Source organism: Diadema antillarum, unplaced genomic scaffold, assembly GCF_040938485.1.
Source record: "Diadema antillarum isolate AM-2024a unplaced genomic scaffold, OU_Dant_1.0 seq00001849_RagTag, whole genome shotgun sequence".
NCBI classification, from domain to species: domain Eukaryota; kingdom Metazoa; phylum Echinodermata; class Echinoidea; order Diadematoida; family Diadematidae; genus Diadema; species Diadema antillarum.
The window spans coordinates 751,260-772,651 of record NW_027272521.1 but is presented as its reverse complement, the minus strand read 5'-3'; the positions used below and the strand labels follow the sequence as shown (position 1 = coordinate 772,651).

Here is a 21,392-nt window from a genome sequence, read left to right as displayed (position 1 = left end):
AATGGGAGTGGTGGGGAGACATTATTGTGCATTGAGTTCTTATCAGCTACTCTTACTCCAATTTGGCTCATCTGGTCCAGCTCGGATAGAAGACTTGGCCAATGCTGAGGCCACTCGCGCTTGACCATTTCCACAAGAATCTTGACCTGACCCTCCTTGATATAGTTAGCCGTCTCGAGGATGTGACCAGCTCCCTGGACGGTCAAGATAGCAGATACCATGAGTTTATATCCATTCACAACTTATTCATACATTGCTCACACACAAGCTTAGGTGTGCAAGCTTAATATCTGTTTCTTGATGGCCTTCAGTTAATTTCCATACTGTCCTCTGGGGCCATATAAAATGAAAATGATACGTAGTCAGGCATAATCATGGCATCAAGACTCACAACAATGTACCTTTACTTTTTCATATCCAATGTCCCTTGTCTTGTTACAGAAACCTTTCGTCAATTCATTTTTTGTAGTAAATGTTGCACAATGAAAAATTCTGATAATGTTCAGTACATTTTTGAACAAAATCTCATCTTTCAAATTGCCAAATTCATATTGCTTATGCTTAATATTGCTTGATAGTACGAAATAGAAATGTGGATTCTTTGATTTAAAACAAATACTGCTAATCTGAGATTCTTTTTATTAACTAAATGAGTTTTACATTTGTATGATACAGAACATTCGGTACTTATCTACACTATACCTTTGTGATGAGCTGTAGGGTAATTTCTTTAAACTGAACCTTTTCATTTTGTGAAGCATCATTCCACTTGAATCTAAAGGTGCGAACAAGACATATCAAACATGATTACATGCAAAAAAGAGTCATATTTGAAAGTGATCAAACACATTTTATATCACACCCTCATGTTATGATGCATATTTCTGACTCCTTCATGCATACAAGAAAACACTCTTTTTAGATGTAACAGTCCAACCTCAGTTATCCTGCAATGTCAGGATTGGTGATTGTCCAAATAAGAAGTCTGATTGCCTGCTGGCAGGATAAGCAGGATATGCTAAAGCACAACACTTTCCAGCTAGTTGTGCTCGACATCTATACAAGTTATACTGTAGACAATTCACTAAAAATTATGATAATATTTGTATGTTTCACATGCACATGTATACAATGTATCTATTTCTATGTTTCGTAATTCACATGACATGGAATTGAAATGAATATCATTCAAATTTCCCTTGTTGTTTGTCTTTGTTGCTTTTTTTTTCCTAGTTAACTGTCAAGGAAGGATAATCATACCTCAGGGTCTCTCTCACTCCCATCCCACTGATCAAACGATCAGATGAGCTAAATACTTGTACGTACATATCCTTTTAATGACTGCATTGTGGGAGGTATGATACATCGTATTATAGTAATTGGTATTTATGTCCTGACTTCTTTTTAATTCAAATGTGAATTGTTATGTTGCATTTGTTTCAGTATACTTTGCACTGAAAATGTAAGAAGACGCAGAGACTGTGCATTTATGTCTAAATAATAGAGAAATCTGGAAAAGTGAGACGGAAAACTGAGCAAGAACAGTATATGATAATGTAATTCTATACATAATCTGTTCATAAGTGTAGTTGTAAGTGTGAGTGTAGTGAGTGAAGAAATTGAGATCATCCCATCCCTGTAAAATATAGCAAATACTTTGGGAATAGTCTTGTTCAGATTCAATACAGCATTCATCAACAGTTTTAGAACTTTATTGTACTACAAAAGAATAAATTACACTGTACTTCATTTTTTTTTTTCTGTACAAACCTTACAAAGTGTTCCAGTAACTGTAAACCAAAATGTCGGATAACTGGTGAATTTTTGGCGTCACTGAGGTACATTCCACAAGCCACACAGTGAGGCGACTTCTCCTTGAAAGTCTCACATATCTGAAACAGGAGGAGAAAACAGTTTCATTATGATCCATGGAACCAAAGCAGCCTGACAATCTGAATTTCCATACAAATAGTATCAATTCACAACTATTTCTCAGGGTCTGGGGTACCCTCAGTAGTGTGCGTGTGTGTGCGTGTGTGTGTGAGGGGGGGGGGGGGGGGTTGCACCATTATTGGCGAACAAGCTAAAGGGTCAAATGCTTACCCCTCCCCCTCCAGTTCTGTGGCCCCAATATTCTCAAGATATTCCCTATAATCACGTTCACACTAACAGTGCCAAATGCACAGAAAAAAAAAATATTAGAAATCATCTAATGCTTCACCCTCCAGTCTTGGCTAATTTCAGTGAACTTCATTTGTTGATAGATTCATAGATTTCTGAGATAATTCCTCTGCATATTCCACAATTAATGATGATGATGATGATAATATTTAACAATAATAATAATAATCATGATAAAAAAAATAATAATAATTAATAACAGTAATATATCAATAATAATAATAGCCCTGGGTTATAATGTATCCTGCAAGTTCAGTAGAACATTCATTGCCATATACAATTGTAATTTCTAACTAGAAATGTCGCTCTGGCGACTGGTATGCCTCCGCCATAATGCATGATTTTCCCAATAGGTCTAGATAGTACATGTGGACAATGTGTGATTACATTTTCACAAAATTGGCAAAATATTGAAATGACAAGTTTGTCACAAATGTGTTGAATGTTCACCTTCCTTGACCTAGGTTTAATTGGATGAATAGGAGAGCATGTATCTAGGGATTTAAGGACTTTAACTTGACTTTGCCCCATTCATACATTTAGGCATTGAGTAATTTTCAAGGTACAGGTGTGGAGAAAACGTGCAATTTCTGAATTGAATAGTAAATTGTTACCATTTTCATCTGGCCCTTGACCCTAAAATTCAAAAGATAATCACTTTCAGGTAGAACATGAATAATATGTACTAAGTTTCAAGATAACTTTAGCCACTTCCGAGATATGGAGGAAAAAGTTAATTCAGCACTTTCACTTGATCTTTGACCTTTTGACCTTTGAGGCAAAAAAAGAAGAAAAAAAAAAATTTCCAGAGAATGTCTATTAGGTTACACATGCATACACCAAGTGTAAAAAAAAAAAAACCCTGTTGGCATTGCATAAATATGAGGGAAATAGTAAAATTTTGAAGTGTTGCACTTGACCTTTGACCCCTGACCTTTGACCCCATGAACTCTACATTCTCTAGATAATCACTTCCAGTCAGTACATGTATATACTATGTTCCATGAAGATACCTTGAACAATTTTCCAAGGTACGGAGAAAAAAAAGAAGTTTTAATATTTTTACTTGACCTTTTGACCTTTGACCTTTGACCTCATGACCCAAACTTTCACCAAAGAATCTTAATTGGGTAATACATGTATACACTAAGTTTCAAGAAAATATCTTCAGACGTTCAATAGATATGGTGGAAATAGTGAAATTTTATGTATTTGACCCTTACCTTTTGACCTTTGACCTTTGACCTCATGACCCAAACTTTCACCAGAGAATATCAATTGGGTAATACATGTATACACTAAGTTTCAAGAAAATATCTTTAGGCATTCAATAGATATGGTGGAAATAGTGAAATTTGATGTATTTGACCCTGACCTTTTGACCTTTGACCTTTGACCTCATGACCCAAACTTTCACCAGAGAATCTTAATTGGGTAATACATGTATACACTAAGTTTCAAGAAAATATCTTCAGGCATTCAGTAGATATGAAGGAAATAGTGAAATTTTATGTATTTGACCTTGACCTTTTGACCTTTGACCTTGAGCATGTGCACCCAAAAGTTGATAGGCACAACTTCACCCCCTAATACACATACATGCCAAGTTTCATTAGGATACCTCAACAGGTTTTGATAGTTACCTTGTCCACAAAATTCATTACGGACGGACGGAAGGACGGACGGACGGACGGACGGACGGAAGGAAGGACGGACGGACGGAAGGACGGACGGACGGAAGGACGGACGGACGGACAACCCGAAAACATAATGCCTCCGGCACCACTTCGTGGCGGAGGCATGAAAATAAAAATATTCCACCTTGACAGTCCTATAAACCAGCAAACATTACATCTTAGTACCACATTCTCATTTTATTTTTTTCTGATTTGCTTGTCCTGAAGTATTGCTAGAAACTGACATATCAAGCACATCTTTCAGTTTTATGAAGTACCTGGTATGTAGGCCCTACTGTAAACAGCAATATTTTCATGCTGAGCAGTTCAAAACCTTATTCGAAGGTTCTTGAATTCGAGCTGCATCATTAATATTTCCATATTTTGCAGTTTGTCATCTGATTAATATAGGATCTCAAAAAGGATGTGCACTAGCGAGAGATTTGTTGTTACTTCCAGTGCAAACAACAATGGCCGTTTTGATTTCTCAGGGTTTTTTTTCAGTTTTTCTTTTTTAATAAGCATAAATGTGACCGTGCACCTCAAAACGAACATAAAGTCGCACTCACTGATCTTGCGTGAGGACTGAAAATAAGTGAAATGGGTCAACCTAGCCGAATTTGACTTTTTCATATTTTCTGAAAGAGCGGGTCTTCGTTTACATTATGCTAAAATTTGGTATCATAAAACGGGCAGGAAAGTGTGTTTTTTAGCAGTTTATCTCGAACATTTTTGGTAGAATAGTGTGATTAGGTGTGTCTTTAGAATCCCTTTTTCATTTCTGAAAAACCTTGTCCACACTCTTCACTTTCAACTCTAATAACTTTTGAAAGGATAGTGCTACTGCTTTGAAAGTTGGCATTAATTATGGACAGAATGTGTTAATGGTACATGCTTAATTTCAGTTTAATCTGATAATCCCTTCATTGTTGTTACTCTGGTGGTTTACTTCCTCTTTTTTGTCCCATTCATCGCACAGCCAGCACGGTTTGGTAAAGATTAAGCGCTTGAATAGACACTGTACTTCAGAGCCTCTTTTCTCAGTTTACACTTTTCCTGAGTTTGTGCTTTCTTTCCAATATTAAGATAGGTTAGGAGAGTCCATTTGATTTGAGTTATCTATACATCATTTTAAAGCTTAAAGTCTGCTCTTTCAGAATATGGTCTTAACTAAAAATTCATTTCTGGCGACTTTTTGTTTGTTTAGAGGTGCAGTGTCACAAATAAGACTTGCTCAATTAGGTAAAACGTGCAAGTCACATGCTCTATACATGTGTGAGAGTTGGCAACCCTTTAAAATCATTAATCATTGCTATTGTGCAGTGACGACACAAGGAAGTCATGCGATGACATCTAGACTTTACTGATAATAGCCCTAACCCCGGCGCGGGGTGCTGCAAACCAGTAACAGCGCCCCGACGACTTGTATGCAATTTAGTGAAGTAATCAAGTGCACTGCGATGTTTGCAATTCTGTAAACAACTCATCGTTCAAAAAGACACTCGGATTAGCAACGAAAAGCCACATGTTGTAATACCATATTGTTGAATATTATAGGCGACTAATCCCTCACCATTACCTCCGAAAAAAAGATTAATCGTCATCATCTTTGAGACCATCTCCGGGATCCCCACTTGAGATGCGGTTCGCTATTTTGAACATATCATGTAAGTAAAATGATCTGCCCATGCACGAATGAATATTCACTTCAGTTCACAGCTAGCCGTCCTGTTTTATTTTTTCCACACGCATACATTGTGTATTATAACATGTGCTACGTTTTATCCATACCCAATCGACAGCAAGGCTGTTAGCGCATGCGCTGTGTAAGTTGTACAACGCTACGAAGTGCGGAAGGACTAAAACCTCGTATAAAATCTTTCACTGGGCTCTTAAAACAGATCATATTGTAAATCGATTTCCGCGCCTCTAGTATCAGTATGATGGCTACGAATTTCAGTGTAAAACCCTGTAAGTCTCTGGTCACCAAAATACTAAGCCATATCAGGTGGTACATCAATAGCCATACAAGTGTAGGGCTGCAATGCGACCCCGACTCGGTACGGGTTGGGGTCGCTGGTCAGTTAATAATAGCCCAAGCTCTCAATATGTGCAGATCCATGCTGATGTATACAGGGTTCTGTCACCATCTCGGCGTAGGCTCACGCTTACGCAATGCTGGCCTGGCTCAGTGAGGACTAGCTTGGCTTTTATTGGCCTGGTTGGAAATGGTACTAGGGCACCTCATTCCTCATCAAGCCAAGCCTCGTGCTTGCCTTGAATATCGTACTCATATTCACTCACATCAAACAGTCATACAACCGAGTCTACAACCCATTCATTACCTGTCAAATCAATAATTTCAATAAATGTTCAGGATAAAATGTTACAAACATCATGTCCATGATTCACTATCCCCCCCCCCCCCCCCCGTTTCTTTAAAAAAAATAAAAAAATCTACGTCTTGTTGTCTATTATTGTCTAACAACGTTAGATCTAACGACAAAACGTTATACCTGGCAGTTCTATTACACAGTGGTAATCAGGTAATGCAGGATTCTTTGTTTAGATCTAGACTTAGTCTCTAGCTAGACATAGACATTTAACATGTTAGAGAATTGAAGAATGTCAGGAGCAGAAGAAAATCCATCCCTTAAGATGTTTCTTTTTTTTTTTTTGGTCAATAACTGGGCTTAATTTACCAACTTTTGATTTTTATATTAACTGATAGTAGTAGAAGCCCAGATCTACAATTAAACATGTTTCTAACGTTAAATGGAAATGGCCTTCTCTAATTTACCTGGTAAGCTTCCATACGCCTCTTCTGGTTAATTGTTGAATCCAGAGTGATGTTAACAGCATCAGCCAACTGCCTGGCTTGTTCTTCTATCTCCATCCTCAGAGATGTGTACGTATGGCAACGATGGATCGGATATGATTGAATACTTATAAACATGAATACTACGACATTTTCGTTCCACGATCCACTCGCTTTACTGTGCCTTTGTGAAATCAACGGCGAGGACTGCATGCGCTACTCATACAGCCTGTGGTTCGCTTATGCTGTAGAGACAAGAGAGCTAGAGAGCCGCATGGCGCATTGAGCGCTAGCGGCGCGGCGGCAGAGGCATGAGCGGACAGCTACCCGTGTACCGACGGTCGAGAGAGGTCGAGGGTCACGGTAAAGGTACAGCAGCTTGGCAGCGCTATCCCCAGGTACTAGTACACCTCGTGTGTGAAGCCGTGCGAATCGAGAATCAATGCCACTAGTTGTGAATACAGGATGTTGTTGTTGTTGTTTGAGGCGCGTCATTCACATGTAAATATTTGCGCTTTCATTCTGCGTATAATTTGCATAAAATTAATTTCTCAGAAAAATTTACTAAATACTTGAGGAGTCTAGCCTGTTTTCCAGGCTGTGTGATGTTACTACATTTATATTGTCTTTTGTAAACTGGGTAGGGCCTACTTATTTTGTGGACAAATTGAGAAAAAGGAAAACTAAATAAATAAAAAGCAAGTAAATAAAAAGGGCAATTTACATAATTTCATACAGTGTATTAATTCTGTTTTGATCTTTGTTCTGAACTGGCCTATTGTGATCCATAGGAGCAGGGAGGTGGGAAGAGAGTCCCACCTCCCTGATAGGAAGATGATTCATTGTCAAGGCTATTCAGCATATAGGAACATAGCACACGTCTGAACATGACAAATATGATTTAATTTGAAATTACCATAACACATGTACTGCTATTTCAGCTCACTAACGAGGACCAAAGCAATTATCTGTATGGATGGTTGACCTTCTTGTAGTCTGTGCTGTGGCAGAGACTATTAATTTATTCCCACTGATTAATTGGTTTGAACGAAGCAAGAGCCTTCATTCCTACATTGCCTGAAGGTGCATTGTTCAAGCAGAATACTCATCATGGTGGTGTGATGATTGGTAGATGACAGTGAGTGTGTTGAGTCTATGAGTTCATAGGCCCTACCAGTACCCCTCATTTAACTCACACACTTCCAATTAATCAAACAACTATAGATACACATGCCAACACATTGCTATCTTCATCATCATCAATACCCTGATGAATTTGGACAAGAATACACAACACACACACACACACACACACACACACACACACACACACACACACAAAAACACACACAAATCACAAAACCTATGCAGGCATTTAAGACACACCCCCCCCCCCCCAAAAAAAAAAGAGAAAAGAAAAGAAAAAAAGAACAGACTGCAGACACACTTTTGCATACATATCACTCACAACTGGAATTTCTAAATTCTCCCCTATTCAGTCTCCTCAGCATATTATTGAATATTGACAGACATGTCGATCAGCATAACAAGTCATTATCAGAAAGAATAATCATCGATCATCCTCATGTTCATCTCCAACATCAACACATAAAAAGAGAAATGGCTGATCTGCAACCTGGCAAGACCGTCACTCTGTGCCTAGCAGTTTCAGTAGGAAAACTTCTTTGGGGTCTTTAGGCTCAGGTCCATCATCATTAGCAGAACAAAGGAAATTCGAAATGCACTTTCATCACTTATACTGCAAGAAAAATATAATTTAATAACATATAAACTTGAAAGCAACTTTCAGTCACTGACATATTTGAGAATAAGATCAACTCTTATGAAGAAAGAGATATTTTTTTCTGTCAATATTGGCAGTAAGGACGTCACCATGGTCATCAAATAAAATGTTACCATTCATTTCTAATCTGTCAGAAACTTGTCTACACTCAAGTTTGAATACAGGTGAGTGCATTATCAGTAGTTAGGCATACTTGTACTGTCGAATTACAAATACTTGTCAAAATACTTGCCCATGGTAGCAATCTAAATTCATGCTTTGCGGCAAATATAAAACTACTTTTCCAAACCAAATAAAGACATTGGCGATGCAGGTACAGTGCACTCCCGTAATGAATGAAAATGTTCATTATCATTACTTATGTAACTAACATGTAGATGTATATTCCTCATTCATTTTCTTTCTCTGTTGAATATACATAAATGCCTATATATTTTTTTTCCTTTGCGTGTATATTTTTATCATCAAAGTTGTTATTGTATATAATTCTCACATGAAATATTTCTCTGAATGTTTATATTTTCTTCGTATGTAACTGTACTGTTGGTTTATATTTCTCATGTAAGTGACCCCCCTGTAAAACAGCACTGTTACAATAACAGAGCTGAGTAGGGTCATCCCTCCGTTGAAGGTCTATTTCATGTGGTACATCTTTGTTTATATATCTTTTAAATGATGGAAAATAAATACAATGCTACATGGTTATAACAAAATTCCTGTTACAATGAAGTAAAATTTCAGGGTGTCAAAATTAACATTTACATATACGTATCTTTATGTAGTTCACTGTTCGGCTACACGGAAATCTAAATATAACATAAGAAAACCCCTGGTCCTAAGGACTTTGGCAAAAAGGGAGTGCACTGTCCCACAAGAAAAGGCATATACATACCTCCCATCTGATATACTCCATAAATTATGAATTCTTCTTTATGCACTTGGAGCAAACATTTTAACTACTGGTAATGCACTTGCAGTGACTCATCCTATAATCAGCCATCTGTTCCATGTGGTAACAATGTCTAACCATGGCTATTGGATTTATTCGCATTGCGCCATATTTGAATTTCATAGCTAAATCAGGTTATGTATAGGCAGCAATCTACTTCACGTAAAACTATGTATAACAATGGCTATTACATATTTGCATTGTGCCATATTTGAGTTTCATAGATAAACCGTGTGATGTATGGTTGGCTAACCTTGGGGAAAATATCAGAACATATAACCCAAGTTAGAATTATATGGTGATGGTCCAAGGCATGGGCATAGCTGACAATATTTTCCCTGTCATCACAACATAGAGTTGACCATTACAGTGATTATCATTAATACAATGTATACAAAAATCTAAAACAAAACAAGGAAAGGGAACAGACAACACTGTATGAGATGGATTATTTCCATGCTATGCAATGTTGCTTATCTGTTCAGATATCTTGATATGAACAGTCCTTTCTTCTTTTCTTTCGCTTTCTTTTGTTTAAACCAAGACTGGAGAGAATTTCAGGCAAATCCTGCTATTTGCTACTCTGGCTATTCATGAAGATACACTGGTAATAGAAGGCACTCAGTCAAATAATCAAAGTCAAATAATGCAAAGAATAATGGAATGTTTGAAGTAACCTCAACTTCATGTACACATCGAGGTAAAAGGAACAGCAATAGTTGTTCATGATAGAAATATAATGCAATGTTAAAGTCAAATGTAAATGAATGTAAACTGCCTCTTCAATCAGAATACCCTGTGGTAAGACAGTGACAAATAGCATCATGTCATTCACATAGATTGCATGTATACTGAATTGAATATTGCCAGTTAGTCTGAGTATATCAGCCTACACAGGAAAAACAAATATATATTAAAATTGAGGGCATGTGGGATAAACCACCAAAAGTTAAATAAAAACAAGGCAAGTGCCAAATTGTGTCTCGCCCATTCGCGTACAAGAAATTAATATTTTTCTAACTCCCAGAAGTTCATTGACCCGCCTATGACCTTTGACCTTGTGGTGACTTTCAACTCCACAAGGGACAATTACCATCCAAGTTTGGTCACAAACGGACATAGGGATCAAAAGTTATGAGCCACAATCGAAATGCGCCCTAAAAACTTAACATTGGGCCCTAAAAGTTTGTTGACCCCTGTCTGTGACCTTTGACCTTGTGATGACCTTTAATTCCCCAAGGGACATCTACCATCCAAGTTTGGTCACAAACGGACAAAGGGATCAAAAGTTATGAGCCATAATCAAAAGGCGCCATAAAAACTTAACATTGGGCCCTAAAAGTTCGTTGACCCCTGTCTGTGACCTTTGACCTTGTGATGACCTTTAATTCCCCAAGGGACAATTACCATCCAAGCTTGGTCACAAACGGACATAGGGATCAAAAGTTATGAGCCACAATCGAAACGCGCCATAAAAACTTAACATTGGGCCCTAAAAGTTTGTTGACCCCTGTCTGTGACCTTTGACCTTGTGATGACCTTCACCTCCCCAAGGGACATCTACCATCCAAGTTTGGTCACAAACAGACAAAGGAATCAAAAGTTATGAGCCATAATCAAAACGCGCCATAAAAACTTAACATTGGGCCCTAAAAGTTCGTTGACTCCTGTCTGTGACCTTTGACCTTGTGGTAACCTTCAAATTCCCAAGGGACATCTACCATCTAAGTTTGGTCACAAACAGACAGATACATCAAAAGTTACGAGCCATAAACGAAACGCGCCCTAAAAACTTAACATTGGGCCCTAGAGTACATTGACCTCTGCCTGTAACCTTTGACCTTGAGGTGCCCTTCATGTTAAATAAAATGTGTAACTTTGCATAACCACTCTTCCCTCCAAGTTTGATTGAAATTGAAATCCTCAGTAGAGAGTTATTCAAGTTTTTGTAGCGTTACGGACAGACGACGGACGGACAGACGCCGCAGGCGATCCCTTAGTCTCCCCACACCTCTGGTGGTCTCGACAAAAAATGACACTGTTCTGAATACTTCTTGTATCAGCCATTTCAAGGCCTACGGAGGGGAGATTAATATCCTACTTGACAGCTAACGATGCTGAATTCAGAATGAGATATTTCACATGTACCCTCATAATACTAAAAATGACAGAAGAAGGATCATTCCTCTTTATCTTCTCACAGCTCTTTAGAACTATTGAACCTTTGTGCAAAATTCATCAAAGTGCAATCATTGACAGTATTTACTACCACAATACAATATGTCCTATTTCAGTTCGATATTTTCTCGTAGGTTTAGAGAAATTTTTTTTGTCTTCAAATTTCCAAATTCTTTCATTGAATACAAGAGGTCTTTGCCATTTATCCCAGGAAAATACAATACACCTCTAGACTTTTCATTTCATTGTGACCATGAAATGAACGTCATGAATCGACTTCTGCACCAGTACATTATCAGAAGCTAAAACCCATCAACTTGATGAGCAGAGGTCATTATAACGCCTTAAAGATAAGGCTAGTACATGTACCACTAAATTAGCACACAATATATTTTGAAGGGAACAGGAGTCACAACAACAAGACCGCTGGAAAATGAAGACAGATACTTTTGTGATGCACCTGGGCCATTTGCCTCACAGACTTTCAAATGGTTTCAACCAGTCACATCACAGCACTGCGGAAATGTCATCCGGCTGTCCGAAGTAGGCCACCCTGCCCACACTCATGACCAGGACGCGGTCGCTGTCACTGATGGTGTTGATGCGGTGGGCTATGGTGAGGACTGTGCTTTCCTTGAACTCCTCGCGGATGGCCTCTTGCAGGAGGCTGTCTGTCTCCATGTCGATGTTGGCTGTTGCTTCGTCAATGCACAGAACCTGTGATGGGATCAAGAGAAAGTATGAAATATGGTAAAATCCTTAACCCGCTGAAGACTAGTCCCGAGTACACTCAGGCAAGTGTCTATGGGAAATGCGTGTAGCAGCAAAATCAGCCCATCCTCAACCGGTTAATTAATGAAGGGTTACTTTCACATCAAGGATGACTCTCCTCTGCCTCAGAATAAGTATGAACATTAAACCTCAACAGTGTCTAAAATCTCCTGAAAATCTTCATGTCAAGAGAAAGTCTGAAATACAGTTTGTCCAAGGGTTATTTCATATCAATAATCACTATCCTCTTACTCACGATTCAAATTTCCCCTTCATGGCAAGACATGATAAAGTTTTGACATTAACAGACTTGATAAGGTGCAGGCATTTGTGTAATATAAACTTTTTTATGGCATCAGCAAGGCAATGGCAGTGTGCATTTTCTCATTGGTATGTAGCTGACATTATGATTGTTTCTAATAATTGCTCATCTTGGGAAAAGAGCCTGAGTGATCACTACTTCTTTATCAATTCTAGATATAACAAAATTTGAAAACAGATTTTTGTATGCCACTGGTAACAAAAATACATCAACAGCTCATTCTCTAGAAACAGTAAAATGGGAGAGACTCATACAACAAAAGAGGATTTAAGGTATTCGCTTGGAAATGGATATATGTAGATGACAAAACAACATATGAGGAAACCAAATTATGATTCATAAGCTCATTATTCTGAGAATGGATTACACTCTAGTAAAAACAAATTCAATGGCATATGACACGGATATCAAATGTTACAATTCAACTGTGTAATATTGCATTGTACAATGCAACATGTCTCACCTTTGCTTTGGTCAGCATTGCTCTAGCGAGACAGACCAGCTGTTTCTGACCAGTGGAGAAAAGTTTGCCTCCCTCTCCTGCCAGGGTCTCCAAACCACCGATACGAGTGACCACTTCCTTCAGGTGGCATTTCTCAAGGACACTCCAGAGTTCCCGGTCAGTGAACTGACCCATTGGGTCAAGGTTTGTCCTTACAGTGCCGCTGAAGAGAAAGGGATCCTGTGGAATGATTGCAAGCCTTGACCTGTGTGGTAAAATAAGTTTGTTAATCATATAAATTGAAGATGTTACAGAAAAGAACTGCAACAGAAACAGACATGGACAACATACAAATTTGTCTGCTACATTATGACATATTTATTTCTACGGCAGATAGAAATCCATTTGTCGCATTTGCATAGTTGCAACAGACCTAAAGCATCTACAGTGCAATGTGGATTTAAATACTGCCACAAGAATATGGTTGCATAATCAACACAATGCTTGATTGCATGGGTCTCGTGGCATCAAGTCATGACCAAGATATTAAAATTCATTGACAGCTTGGACAAAGTCAATACCAATTGTAATTTTCTTCACATATGGATGTCGCAAAGCATTCTCTTGTGATTTTCCACTCATTTCCACTTTACATCCATGCAACAAACATAATGAGAGAGCATTTTCACTCACAGCCATACATCAAACAAAATTCAGAATGATCACATGACACAATAACTCATAACTTGACAACAAAGTAGACAGGCCTTTTCTCTCCCCCCCCCCCCCCCCAAAAAAAAAAAAAACCAACAACCACGAAATATGATACATATAGGATGATGATATTTTTAACTAGTAGGAGCAGGTCAGGGGCAGGTGAGTTAAGGATGTCACCACCAAAGGTGGAAGAAGAAGGGGTAGGGGACAGTGGGTGGTATGAAGCTTGCAGGTGTCATCTTTCCTTAGCCCTGTACTGTCACTCTACCTGACATCCTCAAGGGCCAACTCTGCAAGGTTGACTCCATCCACAGACACCTCCCCCTGCTGGATCTGCACCATCCTGAACAGCGCCAGGAAGAGGGTGGACTTCCCCGAGCCCGTCCTGCCCACGATGCCCACCTTTTCCCCCGGACTGGTCTCAAAGCTGACACCATCCAGGGCCTTTGGGTGGTTGGCGCGGTAGGAGAAGTGGACGTTGTGGAACCGCACCGCTCCATGATGCGGCCAGGTCATTGGAGGCTAGAACGTTACATCGAAAAAGGAATGCAATGAAAAATCTATAAATACCTACTGCTAAAAAAAAAAAAAATCTGTAAAATCATACATGGTAACCTACTGTCCAAGTCTGTGATGTGGACATCACTATAGCTCACACTTTAAAAATATTTATACTATCCAAAACATAAATAATTGCACAACAGTGCAATACACTACTGTTCACCAAGTATTAAACATTTATGACAAGTTCTTGACCAGGGACACATGTAATATGAAATTTTGCCATAACTGTATATTCCAAAACTTTGTTACCACAGGAAATCATTTGAATACTGATTACAACTCACATGTAAGTCGTTGCCTACCTCATGTTATAATAAACTGAATCATTGCCAGTTGTCACTGTACTACACCAGTACTTTGAAAACAGGGCTCTTTATGTTGAGATTGCTGGGATCATTGAGGTACCTTCCTCACCTGTACGAGGCCTCCTTGTAGCTCTGCCGGAATCCCAACAGTGTACTGCTCAGTGCGCTCTGCGCTGATCATATTTTTCTCGGTTTCCGTGAACTGCGTGATGGCTGTGATAAGGAGGTTGGTGATGGACAGGGCATAGGATATGGCTAGACCGACCAAACCTGTCCAGTGATAGAAAGAGAAGCAAACAAGATTTAAAGCCGCAGGAACATTAACATGATATTTCAATTCAATTCAATTCAAAGGTTTTATTTTCACTTCTTTCAACAGAATGTACAAAAAATATAAATTCGACATACGTTTGAAGGAATGATACATAGATAGCAAAGGATAGCATTTGTCAATAATCATTACAAATTTAGGCATTTTTCATACAGACATATTTATACATTCTGCCAAAAAAAGTGGAGGTACCCACTCAAAAGACTATGCTTGTACAACGTGGGCACCTCACAGGAAGAAAAAAAAAGGTGAAAACTTTAACTACAAGTGTGCGGGATGAAAAAAGAAGTGGAAAAGGGGAAAGGGAAGAAGCATAAATACAAGTAAAGAGACGAGACAACTAAGAACAAAAAGCCTAGATCAATCGGTACATTCAAGATCAAACCAACAGAGACTATTAGCCATATTAGAAGTGTAGAGCATTAAAAGCGACGAGAAAGTGATATATACGATTGTATGGAATTGCTGATAGCAGAACACATTATCTGTTCTGTGAAGGCACGTAAGTTTGCAATAGGAAAAACAGGGGATGCGATGCGGAATTCCGCGAAAGACGCGACCTAACAAGCCTATGAAAAATCAATAGCATCCTGGTGCTTACAAAACCTACTTACTGAAAAAAATAAACAAACAAAATTAATTTCTTTCTGTTACATTATAAGACTTAAGAAGGAATGATTTCAATCTTTTTTTTAATGAAAACAAAGAAGGAGCATTTTTTATGTCTGGACTAAGGGAGTTCCAGAATCTTGGGCCTGTATATATAAATGTCTGCTGAGCTAAAACCGTTCTAAGCAGGGGCAAATGAAATTCATTAGACTGTCTTGTTGGGTAACTATGGTATGTCAGGTTACGAGGAAACATAGAATCGAATATAAGCGGAAGACAGTTATTATTATAACTATACATAAATTGTCCTAAATGAAATAAAAACAAATCCTTAATTTTCAGAATCTTATTTTCAGGAAACAAAGAAGCTGTATGAGAGCAAGGAGCGGCATTACAAATGATTCGAAGTGCCTTCTTTTGTAACAATAAAACCCTATCTAATAATGTTTGATGCGTGTTTCCCCATGCCAAGATTCCGTAATTTAAATAAGGTAGTATCAAAGACGAATACAGTATGAATAATGAATGTTGGGGAAGAAACAATTTGAACCTGTTAATGACGCCTATATTGCGCGAAATAATTTTACAAACATAATCTATATGAAATTTCCAAGAAAGTTTATCATCTACTGTGATTCCAAGAAATTTTGTATATGAAACACTTTCTAAAACAGTGTCATCAAAATAAATATCCATATTCAAATTATCTAAAGTGTTACTAAAAAACATATACCTGGTTTTATTGATATTCAGGGACAGCTTATTAGCTCGTATCCAATCTCGTAAATTTTGTAACTCCGCATTTACTGTGTGCACAAGAATATTTGGATCTTCATGTGAATAAAACACATTTGAGTCATCGGCGAAAAGTATGAATGATAACACTTGGGAGGAAGCACATAAATCATTAATATAAACAATAAACAACAACGGCCCCAATATACTACCTTGTGGCACGCCACACATTAATTCTCTCATATCAGAGTTATAATTGTTTATTGAAACATATTGTTTACGATCAGTTAGATAACTCCTGAACCACTCCAAGGCCTTCCCACGTATACCATAGTGGTATTTCAATAGGACAGTGATCACTGGTACCCTTCAACATGACATCATGATTTTTATGCAACAAAGTTATCTACTAGTTGAAATTGTCTTTGATGCCTTGTAGACATATCTAGTCTTATCTGTGACAGGAAAGATTGGCAACAAAAGTGGACTATACAATTCATGTCATATTATGCGTGCAGAAAAAAACAAACTCACAAACTGGTCAAGTGGATATGAAAGCGAGTACTGTATACGCCATTATTTTCGTGAGGGTTTTATTTTCGCAAATTTTGCGAGCTTCGAGCTGATCGCGAAATTAAAGACACGCAAAAATATTACCCCGTCATACCGCATGTGCAAATTTATGACAAAATGCATCCAACGCTGGCTGGACCTGGGGTGCGTTTCATCAACGAGTTCGTCGGAGGTTTTCACCGACAAATTTGCTATCAGCCAATCAGATGCAGGGATTTCAGTAGCTTTTAACAGTTGTCACGGTAAATCACTGACAAAAAGTTTCATGAAACAGTCCCCAGAACGCGGCTGTTACATCGGCCAGTACGTACATATACTATATTACTAGTAGTAATAGTACGGTGCGACCGGTTGTGGAAGTGCAGTATGCTAAACGTGCATTAAAATGTGCAATCTCCGTGCTTCGTTACCCTACGCAAACGAACACTGGCTCGACGTGGTTGGGTACACGGGTGAGGCCTAGGGATGGATGCATGTAGCCCGACCAGACGCCGTGTGCGCAGGGCCGAGCAGACGCCATGCGCAGCTAGGTGTAGCTAGCGCGACACTAAACTTGTGTACAGCGATACACACCAGGATGCATGTAAAACTTTTGCTAGCGCTAGCGCAGCTCTGAAACTTTGTCGTCTATTTGTTGCAACATTTCATAGGTACTGAGTACTCGTGAATGCCGTAATTGTTTCATTTTATAAATCTTCTACTGTGTCGTTTCTATTTTCATGTTTGGGAAGTCACAATGCAAATGGAAAAACGTTACGAGTACATTGGCAAGTGTTTGAACGTGTTTCTCGGGCTTGGCAGTAGACCCTACTACTACTATCAATCGCGAATTTAACAACACGCAAAAATGCCACTAATACTGTGATTCGCGAAGATATCTGTACACGAAAATATTGGCGTATACAGTAATTTGGATTGTGCTCAGCAGCCAGGGGTGGTATTCTGAGGTCGTAATTAAGTCTGTAATTAACTTCGTGATTAAGTCGTGAAGTTAATAGGCCCTTAATCATGGGCAAAATCGGTATTCTGAGGACGTAATTAAGGTATGATTAAGTCCCCTGTAATTATCTTAGGTCCCTCCCATCTAATTGTTATTCCATCCAATCAGACGCGTTGTTAGAAGCCAAAATGATGATTACACGCGCAAATATGCCCTCAATGCGCGCTCCTGCAAGCCCCCTGTAATTTCAACCCAGAGCTCCGTGCGCACACTCTGGTATTTGATTACAACCCCTCACCCTACGCACGCGAAGATCTCAACCTCTTTGCTCACATAAAATGACAAAATTCATCGAAGATCGGCTATATTTCTTTTTTTCTCTGAATTCTACGGATACCATGATAACAAGATTCAACCGCTCCTCGGTTACCGAAGACGGTAAGCATCGTTGTGGCAGAGAAAATACGATGTAATGCGTGATATCGGAGCAGTTAATGGCACTCTTTGGTATCATTAAGTTTTCCATTAACTTTCATACTTAATTACACCCTCAGAATACCGATTCGTAATTAACTCTGTGATTAAGTCCTCTCAGAGGTGCACGCGCATTGATACGCGCAAACGCGTAGGTCCTTCCCGCCAAAACGCTTGTTGCTATGGTAGTTAATATACCCCCTACTTAATCATGCTCTCAGAATACCAATTCGGTAATTAAGTGCTAATCAGACACTTAATTAGCTCTCAGAATACGGCCCCAGTACGTTGAACCTGTCATAACAGACTGCCTACAGCTTGCTTATAAGCATGGCACTCCTGATTCAAAGACCTGAATGCCTGCTTTGGAATCAGAAGCAGTAAACATGGGGAAACTTTCATCTCTGGTTTAAGACTGATCTGCCCATGAGATAATATCTGATGCTGAAACATGCTATTTCTGACTAAACATGCTCTTCATGCGTTTGAAGTCTCTTTAGTTTCAACTGAACAATTATCATTGCTCTGTCCTATTCATATAGTGGACAACTATAGGAAAATACACCATTATCATTTTTATAGAAAGAGAACAAAAGTTACCCAATATTTTATTCACCACAACCTATTCCTTTAAAAGGAACTACTGTAAGAGTGGAAATTTTCGTGGTGTTGAAATTTTCGCGGTGTTGAAATTTTCGCGCATTTTGCGCAACCAGAATCTAGCGCGCAAATAAAAGCACGCAAATATTTTTGCTTGCCACGTGTTCCTGTGCATGATGTCTTTATTCCGTGTAATTAAAAACACATGAAACTCTTCTCAACCAGCCAAGCATGAAAAGTTAGTCGCGCGAAAATATCCACTTTTACAGTATGCCATGCAAATGCTTGTTGACTTGTATTGATTTATAATACATGTACCTTGATCTTTCCTTATGTGGCCCAACAAACATCTAAATATGTGCCATATGATTTATAATGATTTTTCTACTACTTTTCTTCAGACTACTTTGATATGCTCATAAGAATCTTCCAAACCAAGGTTCTGTCAATGACATCATCGGTCAATCACTGATAAAGTACTATTATGACTAACAAAAGACATTGGAATACATCTTCCCCTTTTACAGACCAACCATACAATGCACGTTTCTCTGCAATCGTACTAACATCATGGCAAAATGTAAAGTGATGCTCGATTTATGGGAAGGTGTACTTCAATGTCTTTTGTAAATTATACTAGTACATAAGCAGTGACTGTCAGATGATGTCATTGACAGAATCTTGGTTTGGATTTTTTTTTTCTTTCTGTGGGCGTATCCAAGTAATGCAAATGTAAGTAGTAGGAAACTTATTATAATACATATGACACATACTTCGAAATTTATTTGTCCACAGTGAAGTGATGAACAGGGTATGATGTATCAACATAAAGTCAGTATGCAATTGCATTGTATAGGTAAATAACTTTTATATTGAAAATCTAAATCAAAGTTAAAAGAAGTAATAAATGACAAACCTGGGTCTACAGTGTTAAAATGATGCTCCAGTACAGCTATGATGGCTACTGCTGTCACCATGGCTACGCCTATCATCTGCAGTCTGAAAGCAAGCCAGTATGTCACGGCATTGCTGCTGAACCAAGCACGCTGATTCAACTCCACCTTTTCTTGATTTTCACGTCTAAACCTGCATGCAAAATGGTACAATGCATAGACTTGACTGAGATAAAAACAAAACCTGACTATGTGATCCATTATTCTGTGATTTCACAATGACATGTCAAAGTGTTTGAAAGTATTTTCTTGCTGATTTTGTTGGCTTGCAATCAGGCAGAATAACATAGAGCATTCTTTTTTCCATTTTTTCAATCAAAATACCTGAGTTTTCTTGGGCTGCAATAAGCAGAAATATGTCCCCTTTCTGTACAATATTTAAGAGTAGTATTATGAACACATTAACCCGTTGAGGACAAGTCCCGAGTATACTCGGGTAAGTGTCTATGGAAAATGCGTGTTGTAGCAAAATCAGTCCGTCCTCAATGGGTTAATCATATTATGAGGAACAGCAATATAGAAGCTGCATCTTGGATAGATTGTGATACTTCATGAACATATGTTCACCTCTGTGTGGCCCTCATTGCCTTGATGGTAGCTAAGCCTGCCAGAGTTTCTGAGAAGTGACTGTAGATGGCCGAGTTGGAGATGCTGTAGATGCGACGAAGCTCCCGTGATGTCTTACGATAGTAGTTCTAGAAAGAAAAAGTGGAAATTTTGGATGGTTTCATGAAATCAAGAAGATTGCAAAACTTTGCATTTGTCCTTCACCCTATTCAAATTTGATATTTATCTACAGAAATGAGCACTGTATACGCACATACACATCATGTGTACTAATTTTTTCTTCTTTTCCACTGAGTTTTGCTAATGTATGGCTTACATGACGTTCCCCACCAGTTGTGGTAACCACATCTCAGATTTACTACAACACACTCAATTTTACCCTCTACAGATGGCCGCACGATTGCAGTTCTCTCTTCAGTGTCCCACGTAACAAAATAATGATACTGATGCCCAATGTCCCCATGGCAAACCATCCCCTACCTGTATGATGTAGTACAGGATTCCGATGGGGATGAGGCAGGGTGTGAACCATGGCAGGCCGTAGCAGGTGACGGCCACTGTGCCCAGGAAGCTGAAGGCCTGAGCCAGCAGGATGTTGAGGACAAACGGCAGGCTGAAGTCGACGGTGAACACGTCGGAGGAGAAGCGGTTGATGATGCGGCCCACCGGCGTCACATCAAAGAATGAGATGGGAGCCTGGAGAAAAGAAATTTACCAAACCCTTTAAATAACAGCTACTGTAAACAATATGACATACGAGTTGCAAAATGCAGTTGATTACCACATTCACATGGATCCCCAGAAAAAGCACATGTCTGGGTAGTCAATGTCTTATACACCAAAGCTTGCACTCTGAATGGAAAAACCATAGCAGAGGGCGGCA

General features: G+C 38.8%; 2 protein-coding genes across 2 annotated transcripts in view; both read right to left on the bottom strand.

Moving 5' to 3' along the window:
• The window catches only part of LOC139712748 (exportin-5-like), a 33,233-nt gene extending 26,375 nt beyond the window's left edge, over positions 1–6,858 (bottom strand). The window contains exons 1-4 of the mRNA XM_071624544.1: positions 6,658–6,858; positions 1,771–1,892; positions 703–775; positions 57–194 (exon numbers count right to left, since the gene is read on the bottom strand). Coding sequence (XP_071480645.1) covers positions 57–194; positions 703–775; positions 1,771–1,892; positions 6,658–6,813 — 489 coding nt within the window. The 5' untranslated portion in view covers positions 6,814–6,858. The remainder of the gene's footprint in view (positions 1–56; positions 195–702; positions 776–1,770; positions 1,893–6,657) is intronic.
• Positions 6,859–6,964: 106 nt separating this feature from the next.
• LOC139712747 (ATP-binding cassette sub-family C member 10-like) overlaps positions 6,965–21,392 on the bottom strand; it is a 32,753-nt gene continuing 18,325 nt past the window's right edge. The window contains 8 exon segments of the mRNA XM_071624543.1: positions 6,965–7,032; positions 12,137–12,323; positions 13,163–13,406; positions 14,127–14,380; positions 14,837–14,997; positions 19,906–20,075; positions 20,510–20,637; positions 20,990–21,205. Coding sequence (XP_071480644.1) covers positions 6,965–7,032; positions 12,137–12,323; positions 13,163–13,406; positions 14,127–14,380; positions 14,837–14,997; positions 19,906–20,075; positions 20,510–20,637; positions 20,990–21,205 — 1,428 coding nt within the window.